This window comes from Drosophila serrata, unplaced genomic scaffold (genome assembly GCF_035046125.1).
Source record: "Drosophila serrata isolate PLE 108 unplaced genomic scaffold, ASM3504612v1 contig_241, whole genome shotgun sequence".
Classification (NCBI taxonomy): Eukaryota; Metazoa; Arthropoda; class Insecta; order Diptera; family Drosophilidae; genus Drosophila; species Drosophila serrata.
Genome location: NW_028257139.1, coordinates 4,413,696 through 4,441,510, shown reverse-complemented (window position 1 = coordinate 4,441,510; position 27,815 = coordinate 4,413,696). Strand labels below are relative to the sequence as shown.

Genomic DNA, 27,815 nt, shown 5'->3' with positions numbered 1-27,815 from the left:
ATTTGAATTGACCAATTAGAGAGAGGTTCTTCACATCTCCCTCTTTTAAGATCCGTTATTTTAGGACATTTGTATCAGCGGATCAGCTGCTTGTGGAACATTCTGTTTGCCTGGTACATAAAGACACGAGTTGAATAGCGAATTTCGACAATTCAGCTACGTGTGTTGTTGGATTTGTTGTTATTTCTTACAAATATGGGCTGTAGTCAGACTAATTCAGCAATTGGTTTAACCAGGCAAACAGAAACAGATGGCAGTGACCCAGCAGCACAACAGCACGAGCTGTTTATAACGGATCTTTTCCAGAACCTAATGGCCGCTCTTTGTTTACGTTTGAATTGACCAATCAGAGACGTTCCCCTCTTTAAAGATCCGTTACATCAGGACTTTTTAATGGCGCCCTTTTTTTACATTTGAATTTAACCTAATGGCCGCTCTTTGTTTACGTTTCAACTGACCAATCAGAGAGGTTCTTCACGTTACTCTCTTTTAAGATCCGTTATTTTAGAACTTTTTAATCAGCTGAATAGCTGCTTGCGGAGCTTTCTGTTTGCCTGGTACACAAAACCAAGAAATTAAGAAATTTGTATGGAGAATTCGCCAAATTTTTTTGCTCGAGATGTAACGAAAACTTTGAACACTATTTTCAAGGGTTTTCAAATATCTGATAAGCTTCAAAGTTTGCATACTGTTCAAGGACCGGTGACAATGCAATAATTTGAAAAACATTTTTCATTATCCTGATTAGGATCGTCAGGATTGATAAATTCTTTTCTAGATCCTCCGTAAAGGAGTAAGAGAGACAGAAGCTTGTAACGATGAGAAGGAAGCATTTCCGACCCTACAAACCATATATATTCTTGATCAGCATCAAGAGCTAAGTCGATCTAGACATGTCCGGTCGAAAAATAAAATTTGGAAATTTTTTCGAAAATTGAAAATTTTATAAGGGGTTACATCATTAAAATTGTCAAAATTTGACAAAAAATTGAAGTTGTTAAATTTGAAAACTGAGTGTGCAGATTTGTTAACCAATTACAAATTAGCATAGAACAGCTTTCCGAATTGAAATTAATGATTTTTTGGATTAGTTATGAGTTTTTTAAGACTATGATTTTTTGACAAAATTGTCTGTTTTTATACCCTTCTGTCAGGTTTTATAATTTTAGTCAAAAATTAACAATAGCATCAAAAAACGCAGTATGCAGATTTAATAGTGCAATAAAAACTAGCACAGAAAAGCTTTCCGAAATAAAATTAATGCAATTTCGGCTTAATTATGATGTCCGAAAAACGTAGATTTTTTAACAAAATTGTCTGTTTTTATACCTTTTTTGCGGGGTATAATGTAAGTCAGAAGCTTGTTACGCTGTGAAGGAATCATTTCCGACCCTACAAACCATATATATTATTGATCAGCATCAAGAGCTGAATCGATCTAGCCATGTCCCGTCGAAAAATAAAATTTGGAAATTTTTTCGAAAATTGAAAATTTTATAAGGGGTTACATCATTAAAATTGTCAAAATTTGACAAAAAATTGAAGTTGTTAAATTTGAAAACTGAGTATGCAGATTTGTTAACCAATTATAAATTAGCATAGAACAGCTTTCCGAATTGAAATTAATGATTTTTTGGATTAGTTATGCGTTTTTTAAGACTATGATTTTTTGACAAAATTGTCAGTTTTTATACCTTTTTTGCGGGGTATAATGTAAGTCAGAAGCTTGTTACGCTGTGAAGGAATCATTTTCGACCCTACAAACCATATATATTCTTGATCAGCATCAAAAGCTGAATCGATCTAGCCATGTCCGGTTGAAAAATACATTTTTAACATTTATTCGAAAATTGAAAATTTTATAAGGGGTTACATCATTAAAATTGTCAAAATTTGACAATAAAATTAATTTTTTAAATTTGAAAACTGAGTATGCAGATTTGTTAATCTATTAAAAACTATCATAGAACAGCTTTTCAAATTCAAAGTAATGCATTTTTGACTTAGCTATGAGCTTTTCAAACTTTGATACAGCGAAGAAATCCTCATATAAAAATACCTATAAATATTGATTGCGAATAATTTAAGCTCTGTTATATTCAATTTCCGATATGATTGTATAATTCAACGACAAACTTCAAGGGTAAGTAAACTTCGGCTTTTAGAAGTTTGATTCTTTTCTTGTTTGAGTTACATTTTAAATATTTAACTGGCAATACATGTTGTAGTTGCCACTTTTGGTTGCATAAGGTGGCAGCACTGAGTGGATGTCAGCGCGTCGTGGTGAATGGACAAGTAAACAAGCAAACAACAAATTACAAATACTCAATAAATAAATCGAACAAACTATAATTACTAACTACATAATGGCCGATAAACAATCTAATGGTGAAGCCCCCAAGTCCGTTCTAGTGACAGCAGCTGCCAAAAAGGCAATGCCCGAAACGCTTAACACAGCTTCAGCTGGCGCCGCCGAGGAAAAGCCGGAAAACCAGGACAAGGCGCTGGCGCAGCCCACCGCTTACAGCATGCGACCAGCCTTTGGCGAGATGTTTCCCCTGCCCACCATAAAGCACATCATGAACACCGTGATGGCCGAGAGACTCAAGGGTAAGCTCAGTGAAAAAATCGAAGAAGCGAAGACCCCACAGACCGGTTGCTAAGCTACTAAACTCAACTAATGCCTCTCAAATGCAGACAAAACCTATGACAAGGACGTCGCCAGGACATGGACGAGTGAGATAGCCGATGCGGTGAACCAGCAGATAGCCACCAGTGCCAAGGTGAAGCGCTACAAGCATGTGGTTCAGGTGATGCTCGGCCAGGAGTTGGGTGCCGGTGCCACCTACAATTCGCGCTGCTGCTGGGACTGCGACTGTGATACCTCAGTGTCCGAGGTCTTTAGCAACACGAGTCTCTTCTGCGTGTGCACCGTGTTTGGCACTTACCAGTACTAGGACATATCTACTTTCCGGGGGAACTGATTAGGCTAAGGACAACCTCATTATATATTTATTTGCAAAAGGGTGAGCTTATAATAACAAATATATTTACATCTGCAAACTATGAGTACTAACTAACTGTCGGAAGCACAGAAAGGCATCCCATCACTTTCGTAGCGACCTTGCCTCGTCGTGCTTCATTGGATGCGCACGTTCAGCGGATTCAGTATGCGGCCCGACATCACAGCCACGTCCAGGTCGCGATCGATGATGAAAAACAGAAACGGATGGTTTACGGAGATCTGAATGGGCTTCGTTTGGGCGCCGTAGTTGCCTAGGGAGGGAGCGAAAGGAAGTGTTTATTGCACCTTTGTCTTTGTCTGATGTTGCACAGCAGCAGTAACAGGTGGGGCAATATAAAGATGCGCGTTGCGGCCCACTGCCTTCGTTGGAGGTGCGCTGCTGCAATGCGAGATACTTACGCTTCAGCTGATTGATGGGATGCGTACGGATGGTGACGTCTATGGATTGCTCAATGTGCCGCACATAGACGCCCTTCTCATCAGTCATGGGTCGAAAATCGGCGCGGTTCGGCTCGAAGACGTCACAGCTGCAATGAAAGTAAAAGTGAGCCCGGGAGCGTCTAGCAGCTAGCACCTGAGTCGCCAACAATCATCTTACATGCCCATCTGCATCGCAACGATAAAATAAAAGAAAAGCAATAAAGACACAACGCTAAAGTGTAATCCGCTGATGCAAACTCACATTCTGCAGGTCGTTGGTGAGAAACATGGTCCCGTGGAGCTTGAAGTCGGGTATAATGGCCTGTACCCAACGCGGCTTCAGCTGCTTACGCATCAGCCGGAGGGTGGGACCCAGCTTGAGGGAGGCGGCAGCGGCCACGATGTCCGTGTGGTAGTCGGGCAGGAGGATCATCAGGTTGTACTCGGGCGTGTCCAGCTCCAGTTCCAGAACGCTCATCTTGAGGTGCTCAAAATACTTGTAGTACAACACTGCGTTGTAGACTTTGAAGGTGGTGTGCACCACCTGCTGGTTGCCCAGGTAGAACACATGGCTAATCACATCTGTATTGTAGTTTGACTTCCCCTCGGCGGCCTCCGCCACATAGTGCGGCTCAAAGTCGTTGGTAATGGGAGCAAAGGGGGCCGGCACAGGCGGTGGAAAATGCAGCGGATGGTGTGGAACGTGCGTGTGCGGATTAAACAGCGTGAGGAAGAGATTCGCATCCAGTTCCTTGTAGGGAGGCGGCAGGGCGTGGCGTTTTTGTCGCGCCGCCTTGGCCTTGCGAGTCTGCGTCATATTCGCTGCCTGGGAAGGAGCTGAAATGGAAATTACCTGACGCAAGGGCGATGGCTTTCGCTCCGCCACCTGACGGGCCATCATAGGCATGGCCATTGTCCGGGCACTGGGCAGGTAAATGGGCTTGGGAGTGATTGGATTCGAGTGCTTCAACGGTGCCTGGAGCTTGCTGGTGGGCAACCGGGAAACTCGTGCCTTCTGGATGCGCAGCAAAGGCTCAGCATCCTCTTCGGCCACAAAGGCGGACACCAGTTCGGCTGCCTCATCTTCGGCAGCGGGTTCTGCTGCCTCCTCTTCCGAGGCAGCCGGTGCTTCGGTAGTGGCCTCTGTCTCTGCTGGAGCCTCTGTCGTTGTGGCTGGTGCCTCCGTTGTCGTAGTTTCTGCCACCTCTGTGGTTGTCGTGGCTAGCGCCTCTGTTGTGGCTTCTGCGTCCTTTAATGTGGTGGTTTCAGTTTCCATATCCCCGGTCGTGGAATTGCTGGCCATCGTGGTATTGACCACCTCGGCGTCTGAGGTCAAGTTGGCCCGTGTTGCGGATAGCATATCGACACTCAGATCGTATCCGTAGAACATGAGAACTGTTTCAAAGTCCCTTAAGACCGTCACATTTCCCTTGTTTAAGCTGAGTCCTTTGAGAGGATTATCGGAGCCAAAGAAATAGGTCTGGAATATATATATTTTTGATTCGTTATTTTTTATTTTTGTACAATTTTTGTACAATTCTAAAAAGAAAGCTAGGAGGAAACCTGTCTCATGAGATATTAATTGAATTATCTACGGTATACTTTACTGAACCATCACTACAAACTAGCAAAAATCAATGATAAGGTTTATGTAAGGACCTTAAAATGCATTATGCATATATCTGAATTGCAGGCTATAACTTAAAGTTAAGAGCTTAAAAATCGTTAAAAAGAAATTGAAAACACTATCTATTGCAAATTTAAAAGCTTCAAGGAGTCTTAATCCTTCTAGTCGTAGACAAAGATTTTGTAATGCATAGCATTCTTAGACTTTCTCTCGTGATAGACCTTCGATAAGCGCTATTAATTCGGCTTCCTATATAGCTAAATCCCTACTAAAACCCATAGTAAGTACATAATGATTGCCAATTAAAAAATCTATTCACTCGAACAATTGCCTTTGCTCGCTTTTTTGGAAGATTATTTAAAGCGGAGGTCGACGAACTATTGAAACCCGATTAGAGATCGATCGAGCATTGAGTGGCTATAGGCCTGGGGCGACTATTTGTTTGTCAGTGTACACGCAAATTCCGTTTGTTTAAACTCTGTTCTTTATCAATGACCACTTGGCCTCTCGACAGTCTGCACACCGCACTCCTCGCCCTTTCCACTCCCGATGAGTGCCTAGCCAGGCATGTAAATGTGTGTTTTTAGATGGGTTATTTTTTTCGAGTGGTGGCCTCCCGCTGGCTGTGGGTTAAGTTCATCGGTGCCACATTGGCCCATTTTTTTTCTCGCCCACCCCCCTCCAACTCACCCGTAGTCGTCGGTGGATGTCGCGGTATCCCACCCGGATGACGTCACGATTGTTGGGCAACTGCAGCACATTTCGTAGCTCTCCAGCACTATTGCCAGCGGATCCCTCATAAAGGGCCACCAGGACACTGACCAGGGCAGTGGGCGAGAAGGCAAAGTTGTTGCGATTTAGGATGGAGTGGTAGTGAAGCAGGCGATGGGTCAGGTCATTGGTTAGATCGACCATCACCTCGGCGGGTGTTAGCTCCTTGGTGGCCAGTACCTGGGGAGGCAGGTGCTCCAGTGGCGTCAGAGGTGGCGGTGGGAAATGGGGATGTGGGAAGCCACTGGCTCGAAACTCCTCGTGGTCAATCTGTATATAGTGGGCATCCACCTGGATGAGTTGGATGAGCAGAACGGCCAGCCAGGCACACGGTGGCAGCAGCAAGCGAGCCATGACAGTGCAGGGCGACCTTGCTCTGGCAACGAACTGATTGATAGGAGCACTTAGCACTCTGATTGTCGCGTTCGCGGCTTTTTAGCAACAAAATTGGCAATCTCTATCCGCGTCCATAAATTGCACTGTGTCCATTATTTTCCACTTGTTTTTATTTATATCTTTTTTGTTGTGCCCCAACCCCAAATAAATTTGCACTCAAGGTGATGACTATTCCGAAATTTGTCAACCGTCAAGCGGCTCGCGTTTTTCCACACATTTCCCGATGCAATGGATAACGTATAGTTTTGAACTATTTCGGGTCCGCTCCGGATTTCGAACTGATTCGCGTGATTGCTGCTGCCAAACTGAAGTTGGACCGAGTTCGGCGGTGTGCTAAAATACGATATCCGATCGATGGATGTGGGATCGGCGGCTCGTCTCATCGAGCTCGGCTCCATGGCACTAGCCAGTCGATGTGTGGGCAATGGGGATTTGTAACAAGACATAAGAGAGTTAGGGGTTTAATTGCTGGAATAATAAAAATATTATTGGAATTCGCAGCTCCTCATGATGTTAATATTCGGTGTACAAATTAACAAGCCGACCAAGAATCAGAATATACTTCGCCTCAAAAAATTACGTATACGTCAGGTCCTAAAAATGCGAGTTTTGGATATACTTTGAAGTGCTGTCACTCAAATAATATTTTTAACACGTTGTTTTACTTATCAAAGTTTAAGTTTTACCAATGTTTAAAAAACTCATAACTAAGCTAAAAATGCATTAATTTTTATGAGGAAAGCGGTTTTGTGCTAGTTTTTATTAGGGAAATAAATCGGCATACTCAGTTTAAGATTATACAAAATTCAATTTTTTGTCAAATTTTGACAATTTTAATGATGTATAAAATTTGCAATTTTCGAAAAAATTTCAAAAATGTATTCTTCGACCGGACATGGCTAGATCGATTCAGCTCTTGATGCTGATCAAGAATATATATGGTTTGTAGGGTCGGAAATGATTTCTTCACAGCGTAACAAGCTTCTGACTTACATTATACCCCGCAAAAAAGGTATAAAAACAGACAATTTTGTTAAAAAATCTACGTTTTTCGGACATCATAATTAAGCCGAAATTGCATTAATTTTATTTCGGAAAGCTTTTCTGTGCTAGTTTTTACTGCACTATTAAATCTGCATACTGCGTTTGTTGATGCTATTGTTAGTTTTTGACTAAAATTATAAAACCTAGACATAAGGTATAAAAACAGGCAATATTGTCAAAATTTCATAGTTTTAAAAACGCATAACTTAGCCAAAAAATCATTAATTTCAATTCGGAAAGTTGTTCTATGCTAATTTGTAATAGGTTAACAAATCTGCATACTCAGTTTTCAAATGTGACAACTTCAATTTTTTGTTTCAAATTTTGACAATTTTAATGATGTAACCCCTTATAAAATTTTCAATTTTCGAAAAAATTTCAAAAATTTATTTTTCGACCGGACATGGCTAGATCGACTTAGCTATTTATGCTGATCAAGAATGTATATGGTTTGTAGGGTCGGAAATGACTCTTTCATATCGTTACATGCTTTGGACTACTATATAATACCCTGCAAGAGCATACAAAAATTTAGAAAATGAAGAAAAGCAACACCTAATTTTAGTTTCAAAGGTAATGATGATAGAGATAGCGATGAATCTTGGATGGGTAAGTATTCATAAGGAATCGCATACAAAGAGTTCCGAATCAAGATTCAATAACTAATAGAATAATAAATCGATGAAGGTGGGCCTTAATGAATTAATTTCATGCAACAAGTATTCCCAATAGGTGAGATGTAGCTAATGATATCTGTGGTAATGGAAATGACAGGCCTCAACACTTCAGTTTAAGGCTATTCCCGACTACACCTCAGTTACTTTGATGAAAGAGAGTTGAAAGGTCATGCCGACGCTGACCCGCCTTATCCACCTTGGCCTGGGCTTCTTTTGCACCCTAAATGGTATTGTCGCCTTCAACATGGACTTTCGCTCGGGTCAACTTCGCTGGTCCCGGGGCCTGGGCATCTACCGGATTGTGCACAACCTCTTGGTCCTTGTTCTGACATCGTTTTTGCTGCTTGACTTTTGGAATAAGTTCTTTAACGAAATCAGTAGCTACATACAGATGACAATAAACTTCTTTACCTATTTCTTAATGGTCTATCTCACGGTGATTAGCTGCGCGGACTGTTCCTTTCGTTGCCAAGGAAGAATATACAGAACCCTGTGTAAGTTGCAGCGCCAGGATGAGCTAAGCAGGCGCAGAGGATACACAGTTTCGAAGAACAAAGAGCGATTCTTGGATTGCTTGCTCCTCCTCCTCATCGCCATGTTAACCCTTCGGGTGGGCATTCATGTGGCCCTTAACGTTCTCCACTCCAGGATGGGATTCAGTCCGTGCTACTGCTTCATGTCCGAGTGCATGATCTTTGCCATGAACAGCTTGGCCTTTATCATTCTTACTGAGATCTGCCGGTGCTGGTGGCGCATGGAGTCGGGGCTAAAGAAAATTCTCCTTGACCCCCAGCCAAGATCTGTCGCCCACCGACTGTGCCAGATTCGAAAGCTGGACGAAATGTCTCAGTCCCTCATCGACCTAACCGCGGAGGTGTGTGGCATCTTCAAGTTCGTGTTCCTATGGTATTTGCTTCGGAATCTTTGGAGCGGCATTGTGGTGGGTTACCTGATCATCAGCATATTTCTGGGACATGGTGACTCTGACGTGGCGTTCATGTATTTTGTGCTGGCCTTTGTCACCTGCATCCAACCGTTGATGTTCTCGTTGCTGATGAACTCTGTGACCCACACAACCGGGTCCCTCCTCGAAGCAGCCAAGCAGATAGTGCGAACATCCTACAGCCAAGAAGCTCAGGTGGATCGAAGGGTGAGTTCTTTGGTATTCTTAGACCCTAATGGATTGAAGCTAGAACTACTTGCAGATGGAATGGTTTTCGCTACAACTTGCCAGGCAGCACACAAACATCACGGTTTTCGGAACATTTCGCATGAACCGATCCCTGGCTTTCCGGAGCTCCTCTGTGATCCTTCTACATGTCCTTTATATGGTCCAAAGCGACTACTCAACGATGTTTAAATGAGGCTTTAATCCCAGAACCTTGTATTCATATTCCACTAATAAAAACACCAATAGTTAGTTTTGAAAGTATCATCTTGCTCTTGTCTTTTCTGTTTTTATTTTTATTTTATTATAGAATTTTTATCTTGTTCTGCTTAGTTCATACAATTAGTTGTTTATCGTTTACGTTTACGTTTTGTTTTGTTTTTGCTTTTGTTTTTTTTGTTTCCATTCTGATTTCTAGTTACTGTTTAAAATCAACATTCATAAACACGTCCATTGAAATGATCTGATGGAGCTCAGCTTGTATATTTTCAATCGCTTAAAATAGTGTGGAAAATGATTTACCTTGTGGGATTTCTTATAGCGAGAATGTTGTTAGAGTTATTAATAATGCTTCGGTGTGAGGTGAGTTGGTGAGCTGAGTGGGTGAGGTTTACGTACACTTGCGGATGGGGGAGTTCCGCGTCCAGAGGCCTGATGCAGCAGGTGCTCTCACCAGACTGGTTAATGATTGATCTGGAGACGGAGTCAATGGCGGGACGGGGATGTGGACGTGAAGCATAATAAGCAACCGAAGCAACCGAGCACCAAAGTATCTCTATCTCTCTAACTGCTGTGATTGGTAGCTGCTGATCTGATCTGTACATCGGGTGTAAATATACAAATATGCCGTTTTGCCAGTGTATATATAAAGACGCAAAATATATAAATATATATATATATTTGTGATCTGTAGTATTGTGTGTGAGTGTGTTTTTTGTTTCCCTTTGCTCCTCTATTTTTTTCGGTTTGTTTGTTTGTTTGTCTAAAAATGTTTGCGCTTAAAACGTTCTCCTTTAGTTTCTGCACAATTTGCTTTGCAAAAAATATAGTGCGTCCGAGCAGGGACACAGGACATGGCAGGATGTCCTGTGTCCCTGTGCGGACTCTCTCTCTCTCTCTGTCTTTCTCTGTATCTCATTCAGTTTCGTAGGTACTCGATTCTCACCAATGTTCAATTGAAGTGTTAAACATCTCTGCTGCTGCTGCTGCTGCACTATATAGGTATATGTGGGTGCAAGTGGGCTAAGTTAAGAATTAGTAGTATTAGTAGTAATTAGTAGTAGTAGGGGTCACTAGTGATTGAGTTGGGTTTCTGGGTTCTGGGTCCTCGAGTTTTCTCTACTGCTATCTTACGCAAGTTTCGGCGTGGACCAAGCACAACAGTGCGTATGAGTAATGTGTCTGCGGGGGGCTCTTGTGAACAATCATTGCCATTTGTCAGAAGGGAGTAGATCGTCCTCGTTCGCTATTCGTAATTCGGTTAGATATATGTATGCATATGGTTATATAAGTACTGGTATTTAAATATATACTGTATACATGGATAATATATGCTTTATAGAGCTGCTGCTGCTGCTGCTGTTTCTGCTTTTTAACATGGAATATACACGACACTTAGTTGCTGGTTATTTATTTGGTTTTATATGGTTTCTCCTGGCTCTATCTTCATCTCTTCACATTTCATTCGTATTCGTATTCGTATTGATTCTCGTTTTCGTTTTCTTTTTGTTTTTATTTTTTATTTTTATTTGTATTTTTGTTTTTGTTTGGAAATGCAAAACTCAGTTACGCTAGCTCGTAATCGTATTCGTAATCTTAATATTATCCGTGTCTCTGTGTATGGTGTGTGTGGTGTGTGTTTGGTGTGCCTTGTGTGTATTTTCTGCTTTACTTTCACCTGCTCCAGGCCTACGCCCCTAGCCCTGGTGGGCGTGGCGGCAATGGAGTGCCGCCAGCCACCTGTGCCGCCTTTTGTACCTTTGTATTATGGTGATCATCCGCGGCTGCGTCGGTCCAAGGACCTGAACCGCCGCTGCCGCTGCCTTTAAAGTATGCTCTATCCTAACTTTGCAAGCAGAACCGAGTTGTAAGTACACAGTGGGGGTGATAAACGTACTTAAAGGTATTTTATATTGTATCTTTTCTCAACAGCAAACAAGTCAACAATTTGGGTAAACAGAAACAAGGATGAGGAGGGCGTGTCGTCAACTCAACTGGGGCTGGGGGAATCTCACAATCTGTATCCGATAGGGTACGCTGTATATATCTATATAGATGTGGACACAACAACAAGTAATTATCATAGATTTGTTTTTTTTTCAGTATCAGTATTATTCATCGCTTACGAACTACACATAAAAACACGAAGAGTTCAAGGTTCAAGGACGAAGATGAATATGAGAGTGCGCGTGTGCCTGGGGGGGGGATGGGGTTGGTTGCCCCTAATGCTAGACATACAAGTTCAAGTACAAATACTAATACAAACGTGGTGGGAACGGGGGTAGGTTAGTGGGAGCGTCTAAATTTAATCAAGTCGAGCCGCAAGTCAATTCAATCATTCAAAGTATTCTCTCATATCGCCTAGATCCTAATAAAGTTCTCTCGGCTGTCAACTAAACCGATTATTGTTAATGTTACATATTAATTGTTAATCGTTAATTGTTAATTTTTAATCATTAATCGTTAATTTTTAATTGTTAGGTTTTTTCTTTTTTAATTTTAAATTTTTAGGATTTCCTCGAAATTTCTGTTAACCGAATTTCCTGGGTCTCGATCGCCCCAGAACAAAAAGTCTTTGTTTTCGAAAATCAGGATTTTGCTTTCATTTTAGCCAATTTTGAAGACATCTAGTGGTTTCAGTTAGCCAGCCAATCAATTAATCAATCAATGCAAAATAATTGAATACAATTTCGGCCGAAGTTCTCATCGCAGCAGTATCAAAACAATTGTCCTTTGCCAATTATCATAAATTTAAATATGTAAAAAAGTTACAACAACTCTTGGGTAGAAAAACTTATGTAGAACCTATTATTGAAACGATGCCCTATGCAAGATGATTTCACAATTACTGATTCCCGTGATTCATCATTCTCGCTTCGTATGTTAAATATTTTGTTTTTGTTTTTTGTTTGAAGTATCAGTCAGTTTACAAGAATGGCGAATGTGTGCGATGCATGAGAGAGGTGACACTATCCCTTAAAGTACAAAAGGATACTTGATTGTATAAACAGCGTATTGCTTTCATTAAATTTTATTCTGTGAGTGTGTGAGTTTTCTAGGCAGATTGAATGAATCGAGCAGAAAGGCGTGAGAGCTGCAAAAATATTGAATCGAGATTGATAACCTCGATTCCTTTGCAGCTCCTTGGACTTGGATGATGGATGCTTCGTTGCTGGCAGTGTAGAGCGCTTTGTTCTTTCATATTCTAACAACTACTTTCGTTCTACTCTATCCTTTAGGGATCCTACATCCCAGATAGCAGCTTCGATCCATATCATCATCGCCAATCGTTGGTGAAAAATGATTTAATGCGAAGGGGTGCGAGTGAGTGTAGAAAAGGACTTTGATTGTGATGGTGTAAACGCAGCTAAATCAAGGATGCACAAGTCTTTTGCTGGATACTCACTAAACTAACCGCTTTAATTTAATTTAATTTAATGCACTTAATCTTAAATGGAGTTCTCAATGTCTAGCACCGTAAGAGCTGCCTGGCTGATATGCGAGCGCGAGTGCGGTGTGTTGTGTGTGTGTGTGTCGAGTGTGTGTCAGGTGTGTCTCTATATATCAAAATGAACGAGTCAAATAAATCAGCCTTATATTGAATGCAATTTTGTTTTCATTTTAGATTCTTTTTTTAAGTTTTTGTGGTTTTTATAACTAATTTCGCTCTCCAATTATCCAATTATCCAAAAAATGGGTGAACACCAACACACACACAAAGACAAAGACCAGGCCGCAAAACGGATATATAGATATATCCCTTAGCCCCCTATGGCTGCACACCTAAATGTACTGTATATATATGTATATAATGTATCAAGTATCAATTACTTAGTTATATCGTTTAGTGGATGCAACATACCGCGCTGAACCAGCATTCGCTGCGCCGGAGACACATAGCTCCTCCGGCCGCCAGCTGCCGTGAGATATCTAATTATAATCGAGCTTTGAATCCTTGCCGAATCCTTCCCAGCTTCCTAGCTTAAGTTTATGTTATGTTTACACATCAATAACGACGATAAGTATCAGAAGAAATATCATAAGTTTCCATCTACATGCATATTATCTGCTTACACATACAATTTTCACGTACACGGAGGCAAATATGCCCGATATTATATATAATTTGTAGTTATGTTTTTTTGTTTTTTTTTTTTTTTATAGATATAAACGCATCGGTCTTCATGCAAGCACCTCTCTATCCGTAGATCTGTAGATCGTCAACAAAAGAACGTTATCTATATGTATATATGTATCTGAAGCATTCGAAAGTTATGCAATGCGATCTGTTCTACATCTGAGACCCTGGGAGAAACCGTGACTGTTCGAGAAATGCATTCAATCGTCTTCCGGAGGGGAAACAGGTAACAGGTGTCGTGAGTCGTAACGATCTATCCGAAACACAAGGATAAATAACTAAACTAAAACACACATAGAACTGAAAGAAGAGAAATCATAATGAAAACAAGGTTTTTGGTTTTTGTTTTGTTTAATTATAAATAACAATTGTATTTTTGTTGGTTTTGTTTGTTTGTTTTTTTTTTAATAAAATGGGTGTTCTTGTTGTTGTTGTTGTTGTTGTGTTGCTTTCTTTTCAAGAAAAAAGAAGAACTAAAAAAAGAAATATTATATTTCTCGCTATTGAATGAATCTATTTAGCATTCACTTTCGATGGATTAGAGCTGATAGATCTATGAATATATTCTTTCGATTCTGATTCTGATTCTGAATCCTTCTCCTCTGTTGTCACTCCTCTTCGATGCTGCTTGTTGTTGTTGGTTCAGGTGAGGTCAAGGACAACACCTGCGATTTCTTGCTCTTTTCGCGATCATGGTAATCGTACACGTAAAATAGTAAGAAATATTAGCGATAATTATAATAATAATGGATAGTTTTCATTTCATTTCTTGCTTTCTTGCTTTCTTGGTTTGTTTTTGTTTTTCTCTAAAAATATCGCTTAAGTTTAAATAATTTCCAGAACGCAACGAAATAGATCGAGTGTACGTACTTAGCTACGTAATGTTTTTGGGGTGTGTCAGTGTCAGTGTTTGTGTGTAGGGTGCACGAAAATTAGCAAGAAAAAAACAATAATAATGATGACAATAATCATACTCGTAATCATAAATCGTAATAAAGAATAGACGCCCGACACGACGCGTTGGGCGACAGACAAAAAGTAAGTAAAATGTATTTTTTTGTTTCTCCATTTTCTCAGGTTGCATTTTACTCCTCCGACTTGTTGTTGTTGTTGTTGTGGGTTTGTTTAAACTTATATAGTATTAATAAAAACGAAATACAAGTGTAAAAAAATTGTTGTTAAACTTTTTCGCATTACTCAAAAAATGGCCACCATTATGAATTTCATTCAAATCACGGCAAACAATTTCAATGAAATTATCGCTTGCGTGTTTTCTCCTTACGGGTTTTAAGCTCAAGCTCATCGTTCTCTTTCAATTCTTCTTTCTCTTTCTTTCTCTGATTTCCCCCTCCTAGCTTTTCCTTTCCCATTTTCCATTTTCCTTCCCAAGAAGCTGTTTAAAGCTGCTGCCACACTTAAGCTCAAATTTTCCTTCTTCATTCTGTATCTCATCTTTCATTTCCTAGCTTTTCCAATCTCGAGTTCTCGTTCAGCTTCGTTCCTTCCATACCATTGCACTGCTTTTCTCCTTTCCATTTTCCTCGCTTTTCCACTATGCCCGCACTCGCGTGTGTGTGTTTGTGTAGTATGGGGGGTACTATATTTACATATTCTAGACTTTAGTTTGTACTTCCAATTTGGTTAAGAATTCCTTGTGTATTTTATCTTTCCTTCTTCGTCCGTAAGTTGCCTTCCCTTCTCGATCTCAGCTATATCGATATCTGCTATATATGCTTATATAAGATATATATTTATATATATATATATTCCTCGCAAACCTCGCTGGGTCTTTTCTTTGTGACGTCATTGTATTGTATGTGTATACCGTAATTTGAACAATTCACAACAGTTGCACAACGCAAAAAGTTTTCTTTTGTTTTTAAATTTTAAATGTTTAAATTTTAAAGTTTAAATCTTTAAATCTTTAAATCTTAGATTTTAGTCATAAGTTCGTTACAAATTAATCAATAGACGAATTTCTCTCGTTTTTCGTTTTTGTGTTTTTGTTTTTTAAGAAAATATCAACTTAACAATGTATTAATAAAAATTTGAACATGTTTGAAAAACGTTTTTCCTTCTGGCTCCAATCTAGAAATTTTGACGGTTCCTGTTCTTTAGCTTCGATCTATATCCTTCGGCTGTTTGTTATCTGTCATCAGTTATCAGTTATCAGTGTGTCTGTCGTCGGCCTGTCTGTGTCTGTTTGCTGTTTGTTTGTTTGCTTGCTTGCTTGGTTTTTGTTTAAAATTCACTACATTTAAGTTTAAGTTGCTCGTAATGTCTATATGTTACAGAGTAGCATGGGATCTAGGTTCTGGCTGGGATTTAGGTTCGGGTTTGGGTAATTGTTCTATGGATGTTTGACAGTCTGTGGACCTTTGGGTGGTGGTGGTGGTGTATCGGGTGTGCTCTTGCTGGGTGCTTAATTAACTAGATTATTTAGCTGTGTGTCCTTCTCTATTGCCGTCCTTGTATGCATGAAGTTTGATTAATACTTAACTCTTAGCGCTTTAACACACACATACAAATTGTTTAAACGGTTTTGTTTTGCCTTTGCTTTTGCTTTCTTTTGGATTTGAATTACACAATGATTATGCAAGTAATTTAACTATTTGTTTGTCGTTTATGCCTATTATATAATGTGTAGATGCAACGCCTTGAATATTTAATATCTGCATATCTTTAGGTTTTCATTTCGTTTCGTTTTGAATATTCTGCTTTATAGTTTTCCATTTTGATTAGTTTTTTTTTGTTTTGAGTTTGTTTTAGCTTTTCATTTTCTTTGTTTAGAGCGAGAAGTAGAACAGAAATTGCACTTAATACTAGAAAAAAATTTACTAGATTTCTTACAAACTAAAAAAAATCAAATGTATATTTGCTTTAAATATTGTTTCTTTTCTTTTGTTTTTGTTTGTTGTTTATGTTTGAATCCTTTCATTCTTTTCCTTTCTTTAGCTTTCTGTTTTTTTTTTTCTGTTTTTTCTTTTGCTTTTTTTATGTACTTGTTTTATGTAAAACAGCTGGCATATACGTATTAGATCTGTTGTATATAAAAATCTGCCAACTGATGCTGGTTTGCTGTTGCTTATTTTGCTTTGTTTTGTTTCGTTTTGTTTTACTTTTTGTTTCGCTTGTTTTTAACATAAGAATTAACAAAGTCATTTTATAAATAAATATTGTATAGGTTTATATGTATATTTACGCACTGTAATAATAGTCATAATGATAGTAATAATAATAATAATAATTAGATTATTGTAGATTGCAAATGTTGCCCGGGCGCAAATGCTGTCAGCAACATTTGCACGGCAGTTGGCGAACACCTGCACAACAACAAAAGAGATACCGTTACGTGTTTAAGGTGCACAATTCAATGCAGAGTAAATAAGAAGAGACCATTTTTCGTTTGCATTTCGCATTTGTCGGGCTTCCTCCTCCGGTGGCAGCAGCCACAATCCTCCAGAGCTCGGCGGGAGACGGTCGACGGTAGGCAGGAAGGCAGGATGCAGGAAGCAGGATGCAGGATGCTGGCTTAGCCCTGCATCAGCACGGCCTGAGCCTGCTGCTGTTGCTGCTGCTGATGCTGGCTGGCGGCTGCTCGGCTCCAGGCCAGCAGGCCATTGGCTGCAGCCACCTGCTCCTCCTCCTGATCCGCCGCCTCCGCCAGCTGCTCCTCCACATCCTCTGCCTGATCCTGATCCTCCTCCTGATCTTCATCCTCTTCCTCCTCGCCCTCATCCTCCTCCTGCTCCGCTTGGCTCATCGACGAAATGGGCGCCACAATCACCGAGGTGGCCACACTGCGTATACGCACCGGCCGATTGCTGATCGTGTTGCTGTTGGCGGTCACCGCATACGGATGCACCTGTCCGCCGCCATACCGCTTGTTCGTCTTGATGGTCAAAGAGGCGGGCAACTGCTTGCCGGCAGCCACCTCCGCCGCCAGCCGCACCACCGTGGTGGTTAACTTGCTAGCCGCTGGACTCGGACTTGAACTCTGAGTGGGATTTGGACTTAGATTCGGATTCGGAGTAGTTGTTGCTGGATGGGGAGTTGATGCTGATGCTGCTGCTGCCTTGGAGATGTGCGCCGACGCCTGGTTTGCCGCCTCCGTCGACGACTTCTGCCGCTTTCAGTCGCCGAAGCGGCTGCAAGCCTTCTTCCACCGGCACTGGGTGCACCATTGGTCGCGCTTCTCCATGCCGTACACCTTGCGACACTTCTTGTTCTCGCCACGCGTCCTCTTGCCGGGCGAGTGGGGCGTGTGCTTGGCCGCCGCCTGCTGCCCCGCCAGGTGCTGCAGGGGATTGCTGCCGTTGCTGTTGCTGTGGGTGTTGTTGTGGGCAACCAGGTTGCCGGCAGTTGTCTGTGGATGCTGATGCGGCCGCATGTGCTGCTGCTGATGGTGCAGCTGCTGGTGGGGATGCTGCTGCGCCGGATGGTAATTGGGCGTGATCGTCACACTGGACAGGAGATGCTGCTGATGCTGCTGCTGGTGCTGGGTGTGGTGCTGCTGCTGTTGGTGGTGCTGCTGCGTGTGTGGCTGCTGCTGTTGGCTGTGGTGTGCCGTGACCGTGACATTCTGCTGCGACAGCTGCTGCAGCATGTTATTGGCACTGCTATTGCTGTGGATCACCGGGCTGCCGCTGCCGCTGCTGTTGCTGCTGCTGCTGGTAGCGCTGGCACTGCTGCCGGCATAGTTGTGGTGGTGCGTGTGGTGGCTGCTCTGGTGCTGCTGCTGGACGTTCGTCGGCGATGGATATGGCGCTACCGAGTGGGTCAGACGGTTGGACGACGAACGAGCGTGCTTGCTCAGCGGCGAGGAGGCGGCTGCAGAGGGCGTACCCAGTCCCGCTCCCATCCCGGCCCCGGTGACCGTGCCGGTGCCACCGCCCGCCGCCGCCGCTGGCCAGGTGTAGTTGTGGTGGGCCAGGTGCGAAGTGGGTATGCAGCTGGTGTTGTTGTTCTGCAGCTGCTGCTGGTGGGTGCTCGGGATGCTGCTGCTGCACTTGATAATGCGGCCATGCGGCTGCCTTAGGTGGTTGTTGTGGCTCCCGGCGCGTCCTTGTCTGTTAAGAGAGAGGGGGTGGGTTAGAATTGCTGCTTTAGATGGAAATCCATTGGCGAAGGGGAAACCCACTTGAAATTGCCAACGATCTGCTTCTGGTACTCCGGATCCTCGTGCGGCGGACGCGCCATGTCCCGGTGGCTGAGCGTCGGCTCGGAGGCCAGGCTGGGCGCCTTTACCTCGTCGTCGTCGTCGTCTTCCGTGTAGTAGAACTCCTCCTCGTTCTCGCAGTCATTGTTCCTGCAAAGCGGAGGAAATTGATTAAAACCATTTCTTGAAGTCGGTGTTGCATAAGGTACTGGTACTTAGTTTGTACCTAACCTAATTTATATATAAATCAAATTCAAAACTTCATCCCTTTCAAATGACCGTTATTTTTGTTCTTTGTTTTTTGCATTGCCGCATTCGCGTTGCCAACCAGCCCGAAATGCCTTTCAGCGCGCAGCAACGGTATTAAAACTGGTTTATTTTCCCTTGTGTCACGTGCGTTACTATGTCAAAAATATATAGCATGGTAATTATATCTCTAATACAATATATAATAAATCATATATACATTTGAATTTATATTACGTATATATGTTAAGAATTTAACATTATACATGAGAATTCGACCCCAAAAACGAGAATTCTACCCCATGTATCTGTAAAATTGTTATCTTGACACCTAAGATGTCGAATGTTAAATAACAGCCACGGAAGTAAGAGTGCCCAGAGGCAAAGTATCAAATTATGTCTTCAAAAATATCGGCATATTGATATTCAAAAGCAATTTCTGGAACGGTCACACTAATTTAACTTTTTGCAAAAAAAAATACGCACGTTTCGTGTGAAATCAATACAAAATCAACAAATCCAAGCCAGAGCAGCGCGCCAATTACCATTGTTGTGCAAAAAGTTCCCAGATAGAGGTGAAATATATATTCGCGTGTCAGCCTGCCTGCCTCTGTATTGTTGCAAAAGTTCGCTGAAAAAAGTGCGCGTCTGTCTGTCTGCCTCTGTGTTTGTGTGTTGTGTGTGTGCGCGCGTGTGTGTATTGCACGGCCTACATTGTCAATTAAGAAAAAAAGGAGAAAAAGTGAGGGCTGTGATCCCCAGATAAAGTTGCGAAAAGCGCAGAGATAGCCACAGCACCAGCCAAGATGTCCAGCGTGCGACCCGAAGAGTCGCAGCCCCGCAAACTGTCCGCCGCCGCCGTCGTCTGCCCGCTCAGCAACTGCCAGTTCAGCGGCGTGGTGATCAGCGCTATCGCCGATGAGCAGAAGCTGGAGTTCACCAACAAATACAAGGGCAGCTGCACGCTGCTCTGCAGCTACGACTCCCAGGGAGTGGTGCTGCGCATTGTGCCGGGTAAGGGTTTCTAGCGAAGTTTCCTTTTCGATGCCCCATTAACCCTATGCTCTCCCCAGATGATGACCGAAGCCACGTGCTCAAGGAGTACATGATAGCCGCCGACACGGATGCCGCTCAGATGGGACGTCGGAGCTACGCCGTCTCCCTGGACGCGGACAATCTGGTGCTGCGATTTGCTAGCGACCAGGACCAGCAGCTCTTCCGAAAGGTGGTGGAGAACGTAAAGCATTTGCGGCCCAAGTCCGTGTTCTCGCAACGCACCGAGGAGTCGTCCGCCTCGCAGTACTTCCAGTTCTACGGCTACCTTAGCCAGCAGCAGAACATGATGCAGGACTATGTGAGGACGAGCACCTACCAGAGGGCCATACTGGGCAATGCGGTTGACTTTCAAGTACGTGTTGGCTGAAGCCATCAAGAGGAACTCTAACTTACAAAACCCTGCTTTTCTAGGATAAGGTCGTTTTGGACGTTGGTGCCGGTTCCGGCATACTCTCATTTTTTGCCGTGCAGGCTGGCGCCGCCAAAGTGTACGCCATCGAGGCTTCAAACATGGCCCAGTACGCCCAGCAGCTGGTCGAGTCGAACAACGTGCAGCACAAGATCTCTGTGATACCGGGCAAGATCGAGGAGATCGAGCTGCCGGAGAAGGTGGACGTAATCGTATCGGAGCCCATGGGCTACATGCTCTACAACGAACGAATGCTAGAGACCTATCTGCACGCCCGAAAGTGGCTGAAGCCGAATGGCAAAATGTATCCCACGCACGGCGACCTGCACATAGCTCCCTTTTCGGACGAGTCGCTCTACTCGGAACAGTACAACAAGGCCAACTTCTGGTACCAGTCGGCCTTCCACGGCGTCGACCTGACCACGTTGCACAAGGAGGGCATGAAGGAGTACTTCAGACAGCCCATCGTGGACACCTTCGACATACGCATCTGCATGGCCAAGTCGGTGCGGCACGTGTGCGACTTTCTCAACGATAAGGAGGACGATCTGCATTTGATAGGTGAGTGCTCCCACATGGCTTAAAGTGGTCTCTCTAACTTTCTTTTCTCTCGCCTACAGATATTCCCCTCGAGTTCCATATCCTGCAGACAGGCATCTGTCACGGACTGGCCTTCTGGTTCGACGTGGAGTTCAGCGGTAGCAGTCAGAATGTATGGCTCTCGACGTCGCCTACAGCGCCCCTAACGCACTGGTATCAGGTGCGCTGCTTGCTGCCCATGCCCATCTTCATTAAACAGGGCCAGACGCTGACAGGCCGCGTCCTGCTGGAGGCGAACAGGAGGCAGTCGTACGATGTTACCATCGACTTGCATATCGAGGGAACGTTGATCTCGTCGAGCAACACCCTGGACCTGAAGAATCCGTATTTTCGGTACACGGGGGCGCCGGTGCAGGCGCCGCCGGGGACTAGTACGCAGAGTCCGTCTGAGCAGTACTGGACGCAGATGGACACTCAGGGATCGCGTAATTGTGAGAGCTTTTCAAGGCTATTCCCTTAGAGAGATCTAAACTAATTATGTGTGTGTTTTCCACCCAGCTTCTAGCATGCTAAACGGCGGCCTCAGCGTCAATGGAATCGGGGATGGCATGGACATCACCCACGGACTTATGCATCCGCACTAAGAAGGTGTCGGCGTCGGATCGAATAATTTAACATCTATCTGGGAATTCTCTATGCTATCAAAGTCAACTCAACTTTAATCATTGGTTCTATTTTTGTCAGCCTTTCTTTGTTTATTGCCCTTTTATGCTTATGCTTAGGTTATTTATTGAAAAGTGTAAATTATTTTCCGCACACCTTTTCCCTCATCCGATCCTCCTTATACTTGTTCAACCCTTTCTCCCCTCTATTTAACAGACCTAAAGCTCTTTTAATTTATCGGAGGAATCCCAGCCACCAACAAAACAATCAACAAATCAAGGCAGACTAATGTAGTTGTTTAGAACACGCAGCATATTAATAAGCCTAAGCTAATTTTAGCCGATAGTAATTAGTGTTTTTAAACCGTAAGCGAAAAATGTAATCGCGATATCTAGCCCACACGGGACTCTGCGCTTCAGGAAGTTTCTTAGTTAATATGCCAATTGCAAAAGCTTTGAACAAACCAACATATTCAGATTGTATCTATATTACGTGTGTTATTATATATATTTTATTGTGTATACCTCTCTCCATCTAGTTTCAATTTTTTTGTATTCGTACTTGTACTTGTCGGCCGTGTTTGTGTTTTTGTGTTTAGTCCTTAGTTCGATTCAAATTGTAAGAAATTGCTCATAGGATTTAGTGCTAAGTTACGAGAGATTATACATATATTGCCCCCGATTACGATTGCGAAGCTGTTTTACTTTTGGCCCAACTTCCGTCACCCTGCCCGGATCCCGACGTAGATCGCTGCCAGCCTGCCAAGCGCTATATAAGAATATATATACCTAAATATATATACACACACCCAACACGACACCACACATTCTTGTGCATCCTATATGCGTACTGTACTTTATAGAGCTGTTCGTTTGCCAACAAAAGAAACAATAACAACCACTCCACCAACAAACACACTGCATACATAACTATAAACATATTATATACATATAGATACGTATACCGCGAGAGAGAAACAACAAAAAATGTCAAAGTAAAAGCAACAAAAAACGAAACCCCAATGCGTCTTTTTCTTTGTATGGAATTAACTGACTGAGCCCCACAGACCCCCTTTGATTTACATAGGAAACGAGATTGCCAGGTGTCAAAGCTCAGCGCGGATCGTGTGTGGGCGATTGGAGACCGGACCTTGGCCTCAAAAGCGCTGCACTACACCCACTTTGGCCTGCAGGTGGTGTGTGCGCACTGTAATCTGCGTGCTCGCGAGGCGAGGAGCAGCGCACTCGTCGTGTGACCTGCTTACTGCGCTCGAGTGCTCCACTTTCGGGCTTCCCGTGGAACCACTTGCGGAGAAGGTCGAGGCACCCAGCCCCACGACGATGCGGTGGCTAAGTCAAGGCCCGCCCCACTTGCTGCTCGCGTATTCAACGCCTCCCCGACCACTTAATACCCATCAGAATGAGGGGAAGGAGGAGGAGTAGTACGTCAACTTACCGCAAATGCACTTTCCTAATGTGACGCTCAATTTTCTTCTGATCGGGCTCCACCTTGTGACATCCTGGAAAAACGCATCGGAACTTTTTGGACTGCAAAGAGATGGAGAAAAAATATATAAATTAGAGGATTTTATAGGTATTTTTTTTGTCTACACATGGGTCTTTAATTTAAAAGCTATGGGAAACTTTATCGTACTTGGCGGGAACAGGACTGCAGCAGGGAATCCTCTGAGGATGCCGACGAGGAGCGCGAGGAGCAATCCACCATGGGACTATCACCGCCATAGCTCTCGTAATCGCTGCGCTCCACGTAGTAGTTGAGTGCCATGGCATTCATACTTGGTAAAGGGAAAACCGCGATGGAACAACGAGCGAGCACGAAAAAAATTACAGGAGCTGGAGCGCGATTCGAACCGGTGCCGGCCCGGTGCCAAGTGCGACTGTGTTGGTGCGGACAATGCAACTGGCTGGCAGGCTGCCTGAATCCTTGGACACTCGCCCGAGCGGCAAACGATGCCGCACGAATGGCATCAGGCGGCGGCATCGCCACTGCACTGCACTGATAACAGTCCCGGGTCCGGTACGCCTTCGCGTCCTTGCCCGAGCATCCGCCCCCGGGGGCCAGCCCCAAACCAAAGTACATAGATCACCCAGCCACCCTACCACCCAACCACCCGCCTATTTACTGGGTCACCTTGCGGTCGCTTTGCTCCGTTTGCCGCTCGCCTTGACACGCTTTTCGCGCTCAGCTTTTTGCTCGTCGTCGTCGTCGCGCTGCTTGCTTTTTATGCGCCTGCATTTATGCTGCGCTTTATGCTGAAGGTTAGGGCAGCGCTGCAGCTGCTGCGCCGGCAGCGACGCCGCCAGTTGACCCAGTTAATACACTCGGCGGCTCTGGCTTACATACAGTTTTGCGAGCACTGGCATCCGCCGATTGCGTCCTTGCTTTGGTAATTGTTGTCCTTGTGCCACCGAGCTGGGCCAAATTGAAAATTGAGTTTTCGCTTTTCACTTTTCGGTTCTGTCCTTGAGGCGGGCGTAGGAGTGATTAACGATTTGTTTACAACTTTTTGGTTTGAGATTTTTCCAGGAAGGGGGGGATGAAAGAAGAGAGAGAGAGTGCTTTGTTCGTTGGCTTTTACTTCGCCAGCCCCCTCCCCGCTTTTGTTGGTCGCACTTAAGCCGCAGCACTTTTCACACAGGGCACATGCGGCGTATGCGTAATGCGTATGCGAGGCAAGCAGGGAATCGCCTGAATGCTATTCGGGGAAGCTGCGAACCGCAACGTAATCATAAACATAAATATCCAGCGCTACTTAAGCGGCGTAAATTGTTGACGCACGTGGTTGGCACTCATCTGCAGGAGTGAGTGTACACGGGGAAAAAACATTACCTTAGATAGGAAGGAAGTTTTGACCAATTTGGAATTATGTTCATTATTATATTATATTTATGAAATTAAGAGCTTATAGGGATATTATTGAATGCAATTTAATTAACTATTAGGGTTCGCAGTGATAAAATATTGCTTTTTAGTACATAATAAGTCAAGGGTTGTTCTTTGATAACTCAAAACTTGGTCCTATTTGATATTACCTTTGTAAGGTATTATAATGTTAGTCAGAAGCATGAAAGGCAGTGAAGGAACCATTTCCGACCCTACAAACCATATATATTCTTGATCAGCATCAAAAGCTGAATCGATCTAGCCATGTCCGGTCGAAAAATAAATTTTCTGAATTTTTCAAAAATCATTAAAATTGTCAAAATTTGACAAAAGATTTGAAGTTTTTGTAATCGAAAACTGAGTATGCAAATTTGTTTATCTATTAAAAGTTAGCATAGAACAGCTTTCCGATTGAAAATTAATGGATTTTTGACTGAGTTATGAGCGATTTTCCCTGCAAGGGTATAGAAATTTTGGTTACTGAAATTAGCTTCCCTTCTTGTTTTATTATTAATCTTCCAGCTTAACCTTTTTTGGCTTCCTTTCTTTTTTTACTGGTAATCTTCCATGTTAACCTTTTGTTTCGGTGTAACATTAACTGCCAAAGGCAACCAAAAGTGAGCGAAAAGCTGAAAGTTCTACACCATTTTCGTTTTAACTTGGTGCAATTAGTGGGCGGCCGTAATTCGTTTGCGGCCAGACTTCTGGGGCCAGGATACAACGCATATCCTGGCACATAAATAAAGGCCAGCGACTGCCACACACGCACATTTACGCACACACTAGGCAATTGTTGCCAGATGCGAGTGTGTGTATGTGTGACTACTTGGGAAGTGTTTTCCTGCCATTGCCATTTTCCGTTTGCAGTTTTCCGGAGTTGCTCGCCTGCGTGACTGGCATCTTAAGGCGGCCGGGAATGTCTGGGAAAAGGGGTTTATATTAATGCCATCGTTTTGTTTTCGCCGGCCGATAAGCATGGATCGTTTGTCAAACGCTGCGTATGCGTAATTTTCAATTCCCAGCTGACGCCTGCTCCTCAATTATATTCAATTAATGCGGAAACGAGTTTGGAATCGTTTCGGTCTATCAATCCGCCTCCATCCCCTAGCCTCTGCCACCTGCCAAGTGAGTCGAATGCGAAAGTAAATTAAAGCAGCTTGAATTATGTCTCTGAAAGCTGTACGTTCCACGTTCCCGTGTATTGGTGCGTGTTAATTATCCTTCTCGGCTCTAATGAGGGGACGGGACGCCTGTTTGCTAATGAAAGAAAACCATTCGCCGGCGTAGAACTCCAGCTGGCAAACTTTTGGGCTCGGGCTCCGGATCACTGCTGGAGCAGGAAATAAAATTCCACCCCCGGTTTGAGAAGTGTGCGCATTACGGCGGCAATGACTACCGCACTATGTCCTGATTTGGCAGGAAAAACAGCGGGAAGGAAGCCGGCTCCGGGTACGGTTACAGCTACGGCTACGGCTACGGGTCCGGGCAAACATAAATAGGCAATGTGAGTGGGCGGCATAACATGAATCTTCTTTAAGGTCGTTTTTGCAGGGAAAGCGACGGCAGCGATGTGGAAAGTGGGGCAGTTTGGCCGACTGGCGCCAGTTCCAGGACCTTCTCCTTCCCGGTTATCATTGTATATATAGTATACTCTCAATATAAGTAAGTATATTTTTGTATTTACTCGGGGGAACGTACTTGGAGGCTAATCCTTAAGAGTGGCTTAAATATTTCCCCTGATGATGATGATGTGATCAATCGGCAGCACATCCTTCCTTATTAATTTGAGGACTTAATAATTCTTTATCGATTTATTTGACGTTATCAGTTCAGGCAGTCCTGTGTTGCCATGCAATTTCCCTTTCCCCAACCCCAATGCGTCGCATTCAATGAAAATTTACTTGACAGCAGCACACACATCTTTGGGAAAACTCCCCCACACCGAAACCAAGCCCGGCATGTACGTGCGTGGGGTAAATAAAAGTTTCCCTGTTTTCGTGCGCTCTCTGTTCATCTTGGCGCTTTCCCAATTTCCCATTTCCCAGTCCGCAGTTCCCAAGCCAGCATAAACAACCCCAAACCCCAGAGAGACGTCGAGTTGGCGGGGCCGAAAATACACAAAAGCGGAAATGCGAACCGAAATCGAAACTGAAATCAGAACAGCTGTGGAAGGACAGCCGCGGAATTGGGTCAACAGTATATAGAGGGGATGTATACACACAACATCCCCTCACACACACACCCTCACTTACTCTCTCTTCTGCTTGATTTCTCTCTCTCTCTGGGAGTATGTCCCTGTCCGTGCCACATGAAACGTCACTTGCTGAGAGGCAACACCAACTTGCCTGCTCTGTTAACTGTGGCCAGGAAAAACTAGGCCAGCTTAACAGCCAAAGAGCATGAGTTTGCGAGGAGAAAGAGAGTTTGCCGTGAGTCAAAGAGCGAGTGCGGGTTGCACTGTTAACGGAATTGGGTCACTGGAAGGCCAACATAGCGCCGTAAATGGGGGAAAAATGGAGCGGAAGCATAAATTATTGACTCCGAAAATAGCATAGATAACAGGCCAGGTATTTGCCTGCCAGCCTGCCCCAAAGGAAAATGTGCCAGCTAAAAAGGTTTATACCCTGCTCCTAATAAGGCCTAATGCCCGGCAAATGCGAATTGCACTCGCGGCGCCGTTTATACTTCAACGCCTGGCTGTCAGGTTGTTCCTCTAAATCCCGCGCACAAAAGTAGGCAACGCAAATTATGTTTTCGCCCCCCCAGGGAGGAACCGGAAGAGCTTCCATTTTTGTATTTATTTTTCTCCCTTCATTCTCTCTCTCTCTCTGTCTCTGGTTTTGTGCGGCCCATTAAAGCGGCCTAAGTTCGTCATGGCAATTTCAGTAATTTGCATTGCCAGGGGAGGCTATACATATATATATGGCTATATCCTATATGTACCTCTGAGTCGCAAATCGAATTCGCAGCGGTTTGCATGTGGGCCGTTGATTTTAAAGTCTTATCGCTGTGTTTACAGGCAGCAAAGCAAAAATTGGGTCACATCGGATAAGGGTGTTCGTTCGGTTGGGGCTTTCAACAAACTTTTTCGGTGACTTTATCAACCTCATCATCGGCCCCAAGGCCCACACATTGGCTCGGGAAATGCTATTTTAGTAACGAGTTGCCTCCGCCAAGCAAATTGGGTTCTTTTCAGGAGGGGGAGGGTTGAATGAGTAGTTTGATGTTGCTCTACGTTTTGTATTTTGATTTTCACCTTTTTTTTTTTGAAGGGAGGGGCGGTGGTGGTGGAGAATTTGTAAACTTGATTACACAATGCTGATGGCCTTGCCAATTTGCTGGGCGCTTAATTTG

General features: G+C 43.6%; 5 protein-coding genes and 1 long non-coding RNA gene across 12 annotated transcripts in view; 3 read left to right on the top strand and 3 right to left on the bottom strand.

Moving 5' to 3' along the window:
- The first annotated feature begins 2,256 nt into the window (after positions 1-2,256).
- Positions 2,257-3,688, top strand: LOC110188445 (dynein light chain Tctex-type protein 2B). Of its 3 annotated transcripts, none has more exons than XR_002319921.2 (3): positions 2,257-2,610; positions 2,698-3,026; positions 3,100-3,688. XR_002319921.2 is itself a non-coding variant. In XM_020958172.2 (2 exons), exons 1-2 carry the CDS (start codon positions 2,367-2,369, stop codon positions 2,955-2,957), a joined length of 504 nt encoding a protein of 167 aa, XP_020813831.2. In that variant the 5' UTR covers positions 2,257-2,366; the 3' UTR covers positions 2,958-3,688. The 3 variants fall into 3 exon arrangements, 1 of the variants encoding a protein (XP_020813831.2); XR_015271477.1 differs by having other exon boundaries at positions 3,096-3,688; XM_020958172.2 differs by having other exon boundaries at positions 2,698-3,688.
- On the bottom strand, positions 2,985-6,333 carry Spn85F (Serpin 85F). Its single transcript, XM_020958215.2, has 5 exons — positions 5,763-6,333; positions 3,708-4,925; positions 3,624-3,631; positions 3,425-3,552; positions 2,985-3,276 (listed from the first exon to the last, which is right to left on the bottom strand). The coding sequence occupies exons 1-5, from the start codon at positions 6,195-6,197 to the stop codon at positions 3,140-3,142; spliced, it is 1,926 nt and encodes a 641-aa protein (XP_020813874.2). The 5' UTR covers positions 6,198-6,333; the 3' UTR covers positions 2,985-3,139.
- A 1,529-nt stretch (positions 6,334-7,862) lies between these two features.
- Positions 7,863-9,386, top strand: Gr85a (Gustatory receptor 85a). The gene is made up of 3 exons (XM_086832036.1): positions 7,863-7,892; positions 8,127-9,110; positions 9,166-9,386. Exons 1-3 carry the CDS (start codon positions 7,863-7,865, stop codon positions 9,322-9,324), a joined length of 1,173 nt encoding a protein of 390 aa, XP_086688162.1. The 3' UTR covers positions 9,325-9,386.
- A 4,431-nt stretch (positions 9,387-13,817) lies between these two features.
- Positions 13,818-17,248, bottom strand: LOC147643926 (uncharacterized). Its single transcript, XR_015271476.1, has one exon. It is a non-coding gene; the product is annotated as an uncharacterized LOC147643926 (long non-coding RNA).
- Positions 13,818-27,815, bottom strand: part of Glut4EF (Glucose transporter 4 enhancer factor) — a 128,308-nt gene continuing 114,310 nt past the window's right edge. For 4 of the 5 annotated variants that reach the window (XM_020958596.2, XM_086832020.1, XM_086832023.1 and 1 more), the window contains 3 exons: positions 23,013-23,104; positions 18,626-18,793; positions 13,818-18,554 (listed from right to left, as the gene is read on the bottom strand). In XM_020958596.2, coding sequence (XP_020814255.2) covers positions 17,618-18,554; positions 18,626-18,793; positions 23,013-23,104 — 1,197 coding nt within the window. In that variant the 3' untranslated portion in view covers positions 13,818-17,617. Of the gene's footprint in view, positions 18,555-18,625; positions 18,794-23,012; positions 23,105-23,210; positions 24,155-27,815 lie in introns of those variants that run through there. The other variant, XM_086832022.1, reaches the window with a different exon arrangement.
- Positions 18,934-22,573, top strand: Art4 (arginine methyltransferase 4). Its single transcript, XM_020958597.2, has 5 exons — positions 18,934-19,903; positions 19,963-20,297; positions 20,357-20,915; positions 20,975-21,385; positions 21,453-22,573. Exons 1-5 carry the CDS (start codon positions 19,696-19,698, stop codon positions 21,536-21,538), a joined length of 1,599 nt encoding a protein of 532 aa, XP_020814256.2. The 5' UTR covers positions 18,934-19,695; the 3' UTR covers positions 21,539-22,573.